The sequence below is a fragment of the Canis aureus genome, chromosome 1, assembly GCF_053574225.1.
Source record: "Canis aureus isolate CA01 chromosome 1, VMU_Caureus_v.1.0, whole genome shotgun sequence".
In the NCBI taxonomy this organism is placed as follows: domain Eukaryota; kingdom Metazoa; phylum Chordata; class Mammalia; order Carnivora; family Canidae; genus Canis; species Canis aureus.
In genome coordinates, this window is record NC_135611.1 from 68,151,959 (window position 1) to 68,167,213 (window position 15,255).

At 42.0% G+C, this 15,255-nt stretch overlaps 1 protein-coding gene across 1 annotated transcript in view; it reads left to right on the forward strand.

Annotated features, from left to right (window-relative positions):
* LAMA2 (laminin subunit alpha 2) overlaps window positions 1-15,255 on the forward strand; it is a 597,066-nt gene that overhangs the window by 138,763 nt on the left and 443,048 nt on the right. Inside the window, 1 exon segment of the mRNA XM_077902686.1 lies at window positions 2,257-2,369. Coding sequence (XP_077758812.1) covers window positions 2,257-2,369 — 113 coding nt within the window.

The following is a 15,255-nucleotide window of genomic DNA, read 5'->3' on the forward strand; positions in this document are numbered from 1 at the left end:
TGGTTTTGGTTCTTTTCAAATTTTTTATTAAATCCAATTTGGCTCCAATTAAGATTCAGAACCGTGTACATTTTGAACAGATGTAGAGTTTATGTCTATGCATAATGATGGCTGGAATATTAATAGCTGTGAGGCTCCTCTAGTAAGCATGTTAGAGTGCTCATCCAAGGTACAGATCCTGGCCGGCGGAAAAAGGAGAAAATGAGAAATTTCTGAGTTTTTCATGACAACAAAATGAACACACTTTACAGGACTGGTCTTCCTTTTGAAATTACGGTTCTTTACACCTTTCGCTGGTCTCGGATGTTCATTATGGGATGAGAGTGCAGGGTTGGTGACTGGGAGCCAGGGGCCTGTGGGGCCCGGGGACCTGTGCCGGGTGCAGAGCTCGGCTCGGGCCCGTACGCCTCTCGGAAACACTTTTTTTTTTTTTTTTTTTAATTCACTTTTCCTGGAAGTTAATCTGGGAAGCCCTGCTGTGACGTGGGACTGCGGTATCCCTATTCCAGGGACTGCGCACACGGTTTAGATGAGCGGCGGTGGTTACCCGGCTCCTTTGCCCCGGGCCAGAGGATGGTCCACGCTGCAGGGGGGGATCCCCAGGCCTTGCCCGGCCGCTCATGGGGTGCCTGCAGACAGGTGGAGGTCCCCAGAGGGTGCCGGGCTCAGCGGCCCAGCACCTGCCTGTGGCCCAGGCCGTGACCCCGGAGCGGGGCGAGTCCAAGGCCAGCGCCCACTGGGGCTGCTCCTCCCTCGGACTGGGTCCCTGCCTCTCTCTCTCTGGGACTCTCTCTGAGTCCCCCTCTCTCTCTCTCTCTGGGTCTCTCTGGGTCCCTCTCTCTCTCTCTCTCTCTGTCTCTGGGTCTCTCTGTCTCTGGGTCTCTCTCTCTCTCTCTCTGGGTCTCTCTCTCTCTCTGGGTCTCTCTCTGGGTCTCTCTCTCTGGGTCTCTCTGGGTCTCTCTCTCTCTCTCTGGGTCTCTCTGGGTCTCTCTCTGGGTCTCTCTCTCTGGGTCTCTCTGGGTCTCTCTCTCTCTCTGGGTCTCTCTGGGTCTCTCTCTGGGTCTCTGTCTGGGTCTCTCTCTCTGGGTCTCTCTCTGGGTCTCTCTCTGGGTCTCTCTCTCTCTGTCTCTGGGTCCCTCTCTCTCTCTCTCTCTCTGTCTCTGGGTCTCTCTGGGTCCCTCTCTCTCTCTCTCTCTCTGGGTCTCTCTCTCTCTCTCTCTCTCTCTCTGGGTTTCTCTGGGTCTCTCTCTCTCTCTCTCTCTCTCTCTGGGTCTCTCTGGGTCCCTCTCTCTCTCTCATGGATAAATAAATAAAATCTTGGAACAAACAAGCTGTGAAGGCTGCTACCGCGAAGCCCGGGACCTACAGCACAGAGGAGCCGGCGCCCTGAGCTCCCGGGCATCGGGGCCAGCAGCGGCCGGGTGGGAGGGGAGGGACCTCGGCCTGGAACCGGGAGCACCACCCCTGTCCCTCTGCATCCGGCCTGGGGCGCCTGTGGATGGAGAAGGGAAGGCAAGCCCGGGCCGCCTTACTCTACTCGGAGGACCAGGCCGGGTTTCCTACCCTCCTACCTACCTACCTACTTACCTACCTGCCTCTCTTCCAACCTTCCTCCCTCCCTCCCTCCCTCCCTTCCTCCATTCTTTCCTACCTTCCTTCCTTCCTACCTTCCTACCTTTCTTCCTTTTTAAAAAGATGTTACGTAGTTATCCATGAGACCCAGAGAGAGATGCGGAGAAGCAGGCTCCCTGCAGGGAGCCCGACAGGGACTTGATCCCGTGACCTGGGGTCACATCCCGGGCCGAAGGCAGGCGCCCCACCCGAGCCCCCAGGTGCCCCACTTCCAGTACCTTTCAACTACCATGCAGGACTGCAGGTTTTGTTCCCAAAACGGATGCGCACTAGAGGCGCCTGGGCGGCGTGGTCCTGGGCTTGGCATTCTTGCCCCCCACTGACCCCCCCCCCAAGGGCAGCCCCATGGCCCCATGCAGCTCGCTCGCTGCACCTGCTGCACCTGCAGCACGGGCGTCGGGGCATCTCCCGCGAGGTCCCGGCCGCCGGGACAGAGTCGGCGTTAAATTCCCACTGTTGCAGATATGAGTTGCTCTCTCTTTATATTATTTGGATGTTTGATACTGATGTGATGAGGCTTTCACCTTAGTTTTTACTTTTTTCTTTAGAGGAACAGCTATAAATTCATTATATGACTTTTTTTTTTTTTTTTTGTCTTTTCACATGTCGCTGCTGATTCGATAGAGAGACACCCAATTACAAATGCCATTGATGGAAAGAACACTTGGTGGCAGAGTCCCAGTATTAAGAATGGAATTGAATACCATTATGTGACAATTACACTGGATTTGCAGCAGGTATAGTGCTCCCCCCTCTTTTTTTAAATCATTTTGCTATTAATGTGATATCCTGGATTTACTTTTAAAATTATATCTTGGATTTACCATTTGTTTAGTTAGTAGTTCTTGGGTGAGAGGATGCTTTTCTTATCTCCCCTCATTACTTTCTTAATACGAGGAACAAAGGGGCCTCTTCCTTTACGATATTACTTAGGAATGTTTGGCATTTACTTCTAAAGCACCACGAAAATGAATTGCCCATGATGCGTTGAGAACTGAACTAGGAGCTGATTCTGTTTTGACGAGTGAGAGTCAATGACGAAAATACAGATCAACAAAATTTTACATAAAGAAAATATATTGGTGCCATTTTTGACTTTTTTTTTTTTCATTTTTGACTTTTAAAATAAGACAGGGCTCCTGCTCTGCTCGTGGTGTGTGCCTTGAAGGGTTCTTGGATAACAGGGCTCTCGAGTAAATTGCCTCTCATTACTGAGAGTCGAACAAGCTGTGACAGTTGATTCTTAAATTAAACTTGGGGCACTGAACGAGGTAACAAGCCTTGTAGTTGTACAAATTTGACGTTGAAGTTGTTAGAGTTTGTGTGGCAGAGGCCTGGGTGCCTTCGACACTCAATTTCTTTCTCCTTTCCGTTCACAATATTTAGGTCAGGCTCAAGTTATTAATCAAGAATTACCATCCCCTCCCCCCAAGTTCTTTAGGTTTGCAAGTAGGATGGAATCTGGTAAAACGTTCCCATATCTGGCTGTTGTTCCAAATAGAAAAGCTAATGTAATGGACCAAAGGCTGAGACTGCGGGCGTCAACTTAGATGACTTCTGTAACAGTCTGTCTCTCATTCCCTGGAATCATGCAGGAATGGCTCTCAGCCACTCCTCCGTGCCCAGTGGGGTCAGAGCAGCAGGGCATTGTGGGGGTTGGTGAGGGCACAATGGCCAAGACAGCTGGTGGCTGATGCCTATATGATGTAGACAGCATGTTTCTACAGGTGGTCATGGTGGACGGAAGCACGAGCCCATGAGGGTCAGTCACATTCTCAGGAGACCAGACAGGCACCAGCCATTTCACATGTGGACGCTATTTGTCATCAACAGGAGTCAACCTCTCCCCCCAACCCCACCTTCAGAGTTTGGGCCCATTTTTTGCCAGGATGTACACATTCAGGAACTACTAATTACTGGCTGATGGGTCTCATAGGAGATCCTCTTTTCACCCATCCAGACAACTCAGGACCTGAGCATCTGGGTGGCAGCAAGGATTTGGGGCTGTGGCTAAGTTGCCAGCTGGCATGGATTTCTGTCTACCCGTAGTAGCAGCTGAATGTCAGCCTTGAGTTAATGATATTTCTCAGGAGGTCTCAGAGCACCATCAGGGGATGACAGAGCAAAGTACAACGCTGATCAATCATGCGTTAGGTCAGGGAAGTCCTGGGCATGATTCCCCTGAGGATCCTACCCTCAAAATGGACTTCATCCCTCTTCTGATAAAGACATCTTGGTCCTTTATCAGTCACTGGGGTTATCCCTCTTCCTTTGATCATGGAAAGTGGGCCCTTCCAAACAGAAGTAAGTTGGCTGTCTGGGGCCTCGCATCATCTTCTGGGACAGGGAATTAATCAACAGTGATGGTTAATTTATCTGGTTTCCTCTCTGCTTATTCTTTAAATTGCACGTGGAATAAGAGTCAGCTATTCATACAATTCACTCAAATTTCTTACATTACTCTTTGATCCCAACACAGTCATATATATGTATTAAACATAGCGGCTTTTTACCTTCTAATTTAAACCTAGATGGTACAATTACAAGTTTCTGTTAATTCACTTCTATCATTATTAATTCAGCAGGTCAGAATCCACTTGAAAGCCCATTTTTCTGGGAAGCCATTTATATGTTCCTGGGTTTGCTTTGTATCCCCCCTCATCCATTCCCATATGACATCTTAAGAGTTATGTGGGTTTGTTTTCCCGTTCTCTCCTCTTCCTATTGAGTTTAATGGCCTTAAGAGGAGGAAATACTCCAGGCATCTTTTATAGTTCAGTCTTCATAAACAAGTTGTAAGATTCTATTTTATAAGACAAGACTGCCTAACTCTGAGTCTGGAGCACACCCGGTGAAAGTGGTACATCTGCTCCTGTATCCCAGGGTGGCACCCCCTTATGTCCTTGTTTACTTTACCTTTTGCTTCTTTCCGGCAGATGGACCTATTGTGTGGTCAAAAGAAAGGTGGCACAGTTTGCAAAATGCAATAAATCCTTATTTCTACTTGACTCAGGATTTTTAATTTAGTCAGTTTTTTGATGATGTAAAAAGGTAGGTTCCGTGATGTTTCTGTGGTACAACTCTGGCAGGAAGGGGCTTTGAGCCTCTCATTTGGTCTTTAGGCTTTGGAGTAACAATCTGTGGAATGTGTTCCTAGAACTGATTTAGCGAAGGACAGGCGTATTTCAATGCATTGGTAATAGAAAAAATGTGGACATCCTTATTATTTACTTACTTCTCACAAAAATCTTAAAAGGGCAGCTGGAATTATCATCCTTACTTAGTAGTTAAAGAACACTTAGAAAAGTCAAGTGACTTGACCTTCTTTACAAAGCTTATTGTGGATAGGGTTGGGATTTCAACCTAGGGAGTCTGAATCCAGACCCTGAGCTATACCAGTATTTCCTGAACTGGGATCTGAAGACCAGCTTAGGGAGCTCATGAGAATTTTTGGTAAATAATTTTAAGGCCTCCATGTGTTGCTTGGATTCTAGAAATACCACACTATGATCTCCTGGCTTCTACGAGAGAGTACAACCAGTATCTGTTTTGTTGTAAGACAGGAGACCAGAGCTCTCATTTTCTAGTGCATTTTCATATGCCTCTAAAATGGCATAACTTCTGCCTTTGTCAACTACAGCATGAAGGATTAATAGGTTATACAGCAGAAAATGAGCAATTACTCTACTGGGAGTCAAGGACAGCAGTTTTGTAATGAATAGGTAAATATCTCTAAGTGTTTTGTTTGTCGTTGATCCATTGAGAGGTTTGGCCATTCCTTTGTTCTCTTTTTTGTTTTGAGCTCTTTGAATTTCAGCCAGGGCCAGTTTTACTTGCTGTTGTTGATACATTCTGGGCTTGTCTGTGAAATACTTTTATTTTATTTTTGTTTATTTACCTATTTATGTTTAAATTCAAATCAGTTAACATACTATATAGTATTGGTTTCAGGAGTAAAATATAGTGATTCATCACATGTGGAACAGCCAGTGCTCATCCCCACAAGCGCCCTCCTTAGTGCCTGTCATCCATTTAGGGCATCCCCCACCCTCCTCCCTCCAACAATCCTCAGTTTGTTCTCTGTAGTTAAGAGTGTCTTATGATTTGCCTCCCTCTCAATGTTTTTATCTCATTTAGTTTTCCTTCTCCTCCCCTATGTTCATCTCTTTTGTTTCTTAAATTCCACATATGAGTGAAGACATGAATTTGTCTTTCTCTGACTTATTTCCTTTGGCACAATGCACTCTAGTTCCGACCACGTTGTTGCAAATGGCAAGAGTTCATTCTTTTCGATGACCACGTTCCATTGTGTGTGTGTAAAACATATCTTCTTTATCCATTCATCAGTCAATGGACATTTGGGCTCTTCCCATAATTTAGCTATTGTTGATAGTGCTTCTATAAACATTGGGGTGCACGTGCCCTTTCAAATCAACATTTTTGTATCCTTTGGCTGTATACCCATAGTACAATTGCTGGGTTGTGGGGTAGCTCTATTTTTAACTTCCTGAGGAACTTCCATGCTGTTTTCTAGAATGGCTATACCACTTTGCATCCCCACCAGCAGTTCCTCTTTCTCCACATCCTCGCCAACATCTGTTGTTTTCTGAGTTGTTAATTTTAGCCATTCTGACAGGTGTGAGATGGTATCTCATTGCAGTTTTGATTTGAATTTCCCCGATGATGAGTGATGGTGAGCATTTTCTCATGGGTTTGTTGGCCATTTGTATGTCTTCTTTGGGGAAATGTCTGTTCATGTCATCTGCCCATTTCTTCACTGGATTATTTAGCTTTGGGGTATTAATTTTGATGAGTTGTTTACAGATTCTGGTTACTAGCTCTTTATCTGATACATTATTTGCAAATATCTTCTCCCATGGGTTGCTTTTTACTTCTGTTGATAGCTTCCTTCACTGTGCAGAAATTTTTATCCTGATGAAGTCCCAATATTTCATTTTTGCTTTTGTTTCCCTTGCCCCCAGACATGTGTCTAGTGAGAGGTTGCTGCAGCCGAGGTCAAAGAGCTTGCTGGCTGTGTTCTCCTCTAGGATTTTGATGGTTTCCTGTCTCATATTTAGGTCATTCATCCAGTTTGAATTTATTTTTGTGTGTGGTCTAAGAAAGTGGTCCAGTTTCATTCTTCTGCATGTGGCTGCCCAGTTTTCCCAGCCCCATTTCATACTATGTTGAATAACAGTGGTGAGAGTGGGCATCCCTGTCGTGTTCCTGACCTTAAGGGAAAAGCTCTCGATTTTTCCTCGTTGAGGAAGATATTCTCTATAGGTGTTTTCAGTATCGTCTTTATGATGTTGAGGTATGTTCCTTCTATCCCTGCTTTCATGAAGGTTTTTATCAAGAAAGGATGCTTTATTTTGTGAAATGATTTTTCGGCATCTATTGAGAGGATCATATGGTTCTTATCTCTTTTTTTGTATTGATGTGATGTATCACATTGATTGATTTGTGGATATTGAACCACACCTGGAGGCCAAGAAGAAATCCCACTTGATCATGGTGAATAATCCTTTTAATGTACTGTTAGTTTTGATCAGCTATGTCTTGTTGATGATTTTTGCATCCATGTTCATCAGGAATATTGGTCCTTTTTGATGAGATCTTTGTCTGGTTTTGTAATCAAGGTATTGCTGGCCTCATAAAATGCGTCTAGAAGTTTTCCTTCCATTTCTTTTTTTTGAAACAACTTCAGAAGAATAGGTATTAATTTTTCTTTCAATGTTTGGTAGAATTCTCCTGGGAAGCCATATGGCCCTGGACTCTTGTTGGTTGGGAGATTTTTGGTTACTGATTCAGTTTCTTTGCTGGTTATGAGTCTATTCAGATTTTCTATATCTTCCTGTTTCACCTTTACTAGTTTATATGTTTCTAGGAATTTATCCGTTTCTCCCACATTGCCTAGTTTGTCAGCATATTATTGTTCATGGTATTCTCTTATAATTGTGTTTCTGTGGTGTTGGTTGTGCTCTCTCCTCTTTCATTTGTGATTTTATTTATTGGGTACTTTTTCCTTTTTGGTAAATCTGGGATTTACCCAAGCCTTTCAAAGAACCAGTTTCTAATTTTGTTGATCTGTTTTACTGTTTTTATTTTTATATCATTTATTTCTGCTCTACTCTTAATTATTTCCCTTTTGCTATTGGTTTTGGGCTTCATTTACTGTTCTTTTTCCAGTTCCTTTAAGTGTAAGGTTAGGTTGTATATTGGAGACTTCTCTTGCTTCTTGAGGCAGGCCTGTATTACTATATACATCCCTTTTATCACCTCCTTTACTGTATCCCAAAGGTTTTAGACTATCCTTTTTCACTTTCATTTGCTTCCATGTATTTTTTTTTTATTTCTTCTTTAATACTTGGTTAACCCATTCATTCTTTAGTAGGATGTTCTTTAAGTTCCATTTATTTGTGGTCTTTCTAAATTTTTTCTTGTGGTTGACTTCAAATTTCATAGAGTTGTGACCTGAAAATATGCATGGTATAATCTCTCTTTTCATACTGGCCAAGACCTGATTTGTGACCCAGTATGTAATCTATCCTAGAGAATGTTCCATGTGCACTAGAAAAAATGTGTATTTTGCTGCTTTAGAATGAAATGCTCTGAATATATCTGTTAAGTCTATCTGGGTCAGAGTGACATTCAATACCATTATTTCTTTGTTGATCTTTTGCTTTGATTATCTGTCCATTGCTATGAATGGTGTGTTAAAGTCCTTTGCTATTACTGTATTATTATCAATGAGTTTCTTTAAGTTTGTTATTAATTGATTTACAAGTTTGCTCTCAAGTGGGGGCATAAATATTTATAATTGTTAGGTCTTCTTGTTGAATGGACCCCCTTATTATGATATAGTGCCCTTCTTCATCTCTTATTACACTCTTTGTATTATTTATTTTTTATTTTTTTTAAAAGCAAATGGATAAGATTATCAAATTTTATTTATTTATTTTTTTTAATTTTTATTTATTTATGATAGTCACACAGAGAGAGAGAGAGGCAGAGACACAGGCAGAGGGAGAAGCAGGCTCCATGCACCAGGAGCCCGACGTGGGATTCGATCCCGGGTCTCCAGGATCGCGCCCTGGGCCAAAGGCAGGCGCCAAACCGCTGCGCCACCCAGGGATCCCCACTCTTTGTTTTAAAATCTAGTTCATCTGATATAAATATGGCTACTCCAGCTTTCTTTTGATGTCCATTAGTATGATTGATGGTTCTCCACCCCCTCACTTCGATTTAGAAGTATCTTCGTGTTTAAATGAGTCTCTTGTAAGTACCTTATCAATAAATCTTGTTTTTTAATCCATTCTGATACTGTATGTCTTTTGATTGGAGCATTGAGTCCATTCACATTCAGAGAAATTATTGATAGATATGAAGCTAGTGCCATTGTATTACCTGTAAAGTCACTTTTCCTGTAGATTATCTCTTTTCCTTTCTTTTTTTTAAAAAAGAAAGATTTTATTTATTTATTCATGAGAATACACAGAGAAGAGAGAAAGAGAGGCAGAGATACAGGCAGAGGGAGAGGGAGAAGCAGGCTCCATGCAGGGAGCCTGACGTGGGACTCCATCCCAGGTCTCTAGGATCACTCCCTGGGCTGAAGGTGGTGCTAAACTGCTGAGCCACCCGGGATGCCCTCTCTGTTCCTTTCTAATCTTCATGGGTTTTTTTGCCTCTCTTTCCTGCTCAAAGGGTCCCCTTTAATGTTTCTTGCAGAGCTGGTTAAGTTTTCATGAACTCCTTTAGTTTTGCTTGTCTTGGAAACTTTATCTCTCCTTCTATTCTGAATGACAGCCTTGCTGGATAAAGTATTCTTGGCTCCATGTTTTCCCCACTTAGTATGTTGAATATTTCATGCCACTCTCTTCTGACCTGCTAATTTTCTGTGGACAGATCTGCTGCTGACCTTTCGTGTTTATTACCCTTTTATGTTTAGGACCTTTTGTCACTAGCTGCTTTCAGAATTCTATCTTTGTATTTTGCAAGTTTCACTATGATATGTCTTAGTGTTGACCTCTTTTTCTTGATTTTTGAGGGGAGTTCTTTGTGCCTCTTGGACTTGAATGCCTGTTTCCTTCCTGAGATTAGGGGTGTTCTCAGCTGTAATTTGTTCAGGTAAAACTTCTGTCCCTTTTTTCCTGCTCTTCTTCTTCTGGGACCTTTATTATGTGGATATTATGGTACTTTGTGGAATCACTGAGTTCCCTAGTCTATATCTGTGATCTAATAGTTTCCTTTTCTTCTTCTTTTCTGCTTCATTATTTTCCACAATTTTACTTTCTGTATCATATATTTGTTCATCTGCTTCTCTCATCCTTGTTGTAATAACATCTAGTTGATTTTTGTCTCAGTTACAGCATCTTTTTTATTTCAGCCTGACTCATTTTTAGGTCTTTTATCTCTGCAGCCAAGGTTTCTCTGGGGTCTTCTATGCTTATTTCAAGCTCAGCTCGTATTCTTATGACTTATTATAAATTCTTGTTCAGGTATACTGCTTATATCTGTTTTGAGCAAATATCTGGCTGTGATTTCTTCTTGATCTTTCTTTTGGAAAGAATTCCTCCATCTTATCATTATGTCTAGGTTTTTGCCTTTTGTGTGTTATGAGAGCTTGTTACATTTCTTGCTTCTGAGAGTAATACTATATTAAGAAGGGGTCCTACATTGTTCGGAGCCTGACACTTCGGAAAGTGTTTCTGGTATATTCTGTGTGCACTCTGCTGTTGTGTTTTGGCTGCTCTTTCCCACAGGTCAGTCCTCTGCAGAATTCCTCCTTGCTTGCAGTGGAGAATATTTCCTCTGACCTTGTATATTATAGTGACCTACTTACCACTTATACAAGAAAAATTCTGGAAAGAAAGCATGGTGGCCAACTTGTCTTTGTATCCATCCCTGGTCTTAGCAGAGTGCCTCCCATGGAAAAAGTATTGCATAACTCTTTGTTAGCTAAATCAATGAGTGAGCTGAGAGACCTTTAACTAGGTGTACTTTGATTTATTTAAGATAAGCCTAATTAAAAAAAAGAAGAAGCTTGATCTGAGAAAAGGAAAAGGAATGAAAAAACAGACAAAAAAACTCTGATTCCAAAGAAAAAGAAAGAAGAAAAAAAAAAAAAAGCCTAATCCAAAAAATGAGAAAATGAAGCAAACAAACCAATTAGTGAGCAAAAAACTCTAAGCTCATTCCTAAGAAAAAAGAAAAAAGTAAAATAAATTGTAAAAAATAATAGAATACAAAATATAAATTAAAAAAGAAGGGAAGAAAGCTGGTCATATTTCCACTAGAACTGAAGCTGAAGCTTTGGGGCGCTCTGCGATCAATAGATATGGTACATGCAGGGGTGCGTGTGTTGGTCTTCTGTGGAAGAGGACTCTGCACTGGCCCGTAGTCAGACTGCCCTGGTAAAGATGCCCCCAGTGGGCACAGGGGGTGGAGTTTGGTATAAGCGACTCCAGCCTTCCTTGGAGGTGCTGTGCTTCTCTCTGAATTCCAGCCATGCCTGCAGGATGAGGGGTAGTGGTGGTGGTGGCAGACGATGGCATCACCCTGTACTCTCCTCCCAGAAAGAGGAACTCATGTCCAGTGAGGGGAACTTGCAGCTGCCAGCTTTCAGGAGGCCCTCACAGAAAGGTGAACAATCTTCCCACCAGTGTCCCAGGCTTTTGTCCAATTCCTGCCCTCAAATTGTGCCCAGATTGTCCATTCACCCGACACCAGAGTTCTCCTGTGTTTTCTCTCTGGGCTGTGGCTGGGATTCAAAACAACATCTTAAAGGACCTGGCAAAGTGAGGACCTGCTGCCCTCCCACAGCCCTGCTCCAGGCACTGCTCTGTCCCAGAAGAGCATTTGCACGGTCACCCAGGTGCCTGATCTATGGTGGAGCATGTGAAAAGCTGCGACTACGTTGTCTGCCCTTTGCTCTGCCCCTGTCCTCTGCTGAAGAGCTGCTGCTCAATGCTGCCCAGCAGGTCTTTTATCCTTGGAGAGGCCAAGATACCCTCTTCCAAATGTACTCGGGAAGGAGAGCCTTCTGTCCCAGTGTAATCCAGGGGATCCCCCCACCATGAGGTCTTACAGGAACCCTATGTGCTGCTCCCTCTCCCACTTTCTTTCTCCATCCCTGACTTCTCTCCAAGAAAATGGCTCCCTCCTGAAGCCCTGCCGCACCACAGACTTTCTCTCCCCTAATTCACATCCCTGAACCTTGAATATGCCAGGTTCTCTCCCCCAACTTGTGTTCTTAACCCTTAAGATTAAGATTTCCTAGTTGTTCAAAATGATTGGATGTTGATCTGGCTATGTTTGAGGGATGAGCAAAACCCAGGGTCCCCCTACTACTCTGCCATCTTAACCTGGCCATAAACAATTCCTAGTAAAATTACTATTTTAAAAATAAACAGCCTTGGGCACCTGGGTGGCTCAGTGATTGAGCATTTGCTTTTGGCTCAGGTCATCATCCCAAGGTCCCGGGATCAAGTCCCCCATCGGGCTCCCCACAGGGAACCTGCTTCTCCTTCTGCCTATGTCTTTGCCTCTCTCTGTGTGTGTCTCATGAATAAATAATAAACTATTCAAAAAAATAAACCGCCTATATTGAATTTCCTTGTTTAAATCTTTATAGATTACACTGGGAAATTCCTTTTACATTTTAGCATTCTAGATAAGTAACTGAAAAAAATAATATATTATTGAGAAGAGAGTGGCTACTTATTTTACAGATTGTTTTCGGATCTTTATTGCTGAGGGATTAGTAATTTTTCCCAATTCTGTTATTTACTCACAGCATATCTTGAGCAAATGATTTAATCATGCTGTGCCCCAATTTCTAGATTAGCATAATAAATAATACAATATCATGGCAAAAAATTTGAAGTGATGATAATAGCAAAATAGCTGTTTTGGGTATTATAAGGTCCTGGTATCAGCATAAACTTGAAGAGAAGCTTAACTGCACTGATTTGTAAGCAAAAATCCAGTATGATGGCAAAGAAAAATATACAACAATTTAAAATAAGTATTTCCTTTTAGCTTCTTTCCAATCAGATTCTTACCATGATATGTGTTATATCTGATCTCAATTTATGACTTTAAAAAAATGGGCCATTTCCTCCCTCTTGGGTTAATTTAGGAAGAAAGCTGACTGGCACCAAGTGGGATCAGACACAGAGGGGTGCCTTTTTGATAGACTGTTAATATAAAGTAAGGTCATCTTCATCGTGGGTAATCCAGGGATGGCATGAAATTAGTTAGGCCCCATGTGAAGGAATCTTCTTCACTTGCATAAACAGTTCACGTCTCTTCCTGTGTGTCCCCCAAAACTAAAAATGCAATTGTCAAGAAAGATTGTCTTACAGCTGCAGAGATCTTGACCTAAATATTTTATTCATTTATCTTATAGAGACATATTTAGTAAGTTAGGTTAACAGTGTTTAATGAGGTTTGGAAGGAGGTTGAGTTAGTATTTCTGTGCAAATACTATACTTTTAGAAACTATGTGAGTGGCATAGAAACCTTTTCCCTAAATACTTTTTAGACTTTTAATGAAATAATTGAACACTCTGTAGTAATAAAGCATGAAATATATTGAAGTGTTTCTTCAAGTTCAATTTTTTCATAGATTCAATATTCGTTGTTTAAACATAATAAGGGTGGGGGCACCTGGGTGGCTCAGCTGGTTAAGTGGCAGCTCTTGGCTTTGCTGGGGTCGTGCTCTCAGGGCCATGGGGTTGAGTCCCCTCATCCAGCTCCCCGCCCAGCAGGGAGTCTGCTCAAGGATTCTGACCTTCCCCTGCTCACTGTATTTCTCTCTCTCTCTCTTTCTCTCAAATACAAATAAATCTTTTTTTAAAGAAGAAACATAATAAAGGTTATCCGATTTTTAGTCTCAAAGGAAGAGTGTTATTCTTTCGTCGCGTGTTCCTTCCTGACCCTCCTCTTACTCATTCCTGTTAAACGAATCTGTTGTTCTATGGCTTAGAGTATGTTCTCTCTGCTTAGTAAAGTGTGCAAAAAAGAAAAAGTGAGGTAAGGTACAACTTTTATAATTCGTTATTCAGAAGGTTGAAAGGAGTGGAAATATGCATCTAATATCTCATAATCTGAAGAAGCGAAGGAGACCTACACACGTAATGTCTTAAAAAGCCATAGAAGGTTCAAACTGTGTTGGCTGAATTTGCTTCTGTTCCACGGTCTATTTGATGTAAAGGTTTCCTCCTGGACTCGCATCTGCACAGGCAGCAGCCTGGGGGTTGGGACCAGAGGCTCGTTTCCCTTTGGTCCTGCTCCAGTTGGAGTCCTTGAAGGTGGTGGTTTCAGTTTATTCCCTCAGGGGGCTTGGCATTTAGCAAGAACTCAGGACACTTGATGAAAGAATTGTCCGAGCTGCTCTTCAAATCACTGAGGTTTTTTTTTTTTTTTTTTTTTTGTCTTAGTAGTACTTGGGTCACTGCTAAACTGATAAATACAAAGTTAACCATAGAGTAGATTATAATCTGCACATTCAGGATGCCCTACATGGATGCATCTTATTTAGTATAATAGAATACAATTAACATCACTGTTCTTTTTTTTTTTTTTTCTTTTAAGATCATTGATTCAATGTCACAAGCAGGATCTATGGCTAATTAGAAGATGTATTCTTCCTCTAAATGAATTTATTTATGCTTGACCTTTTAATCATTAATGAAGGTGAGAACCAGCGGTAGTGTCTACATGGTGCACAACATTAGTTCTGATTGTCTCCCCTTCAGTCTACATTCAACACTGTAGTCACATTGATCTTATTAGTACAAAATCAGATTATAGTACTCCTTCCACTAAAGCTCCCTAATGGCTTTCCATCCTATCCAGTGGGAAAATCACAATGACTCATGAGGATTTACTGGATCTTTACTTCACCCCATTTCATCTCTAGACTCATCTGCCCTCTTAAGTTGCCCTGCTGGTGTCCTGATCAGGTCTTAAAGGTCTCTGTCCTTGCTGTCCCGGCTTCAGGGCCTTTGCACTTACTGTTCCTCTGTCTGAAATTATTTTCCCCAGTTTACACTTCACCTGTTTCCTCACTTCCTTTGGGTTATTTTTCAAGTTGCCATCTTCTCAGCAAGAACCTCACTGATAATACCATTTAAAACTGCAAACTCATCTTCCTAACCTTTTTTGTTATATTTTTCTTCATAAAATATATTGCAGCCTAAGTTACTATGTATACTTTATGGTTTTTTATTTTTAAGATTTTTATTTATTTACTCATGAGTAAGACATAGAGAGGCAGAGACATAGGCAGAGGGAGAAGCAGACTCCCTGCAGGGAGCCCGATGTGGGATTTGATCATGGGACTCCAGGATAATGTCCTGAGCCAAAGGTAGACGCTCAACCACTGAGTCACTCAGACACCCCATTTTACTATTTATGTTGAATGTTGTTTAACCTCACCTTTCTAAATACATTTTTCATGGGAATGGATATCTTTGTCTTTTTTTTTTTTTTAATTGTTGTGTGGTAAGCTCTTAGAATAATGCCCAATATATGAGGAACTCAATAAATTTATGTTAAATGAATAAATGATTAAATGAATGAACAGTGCAAAACATTAATCCACGAGGTAATAATCTT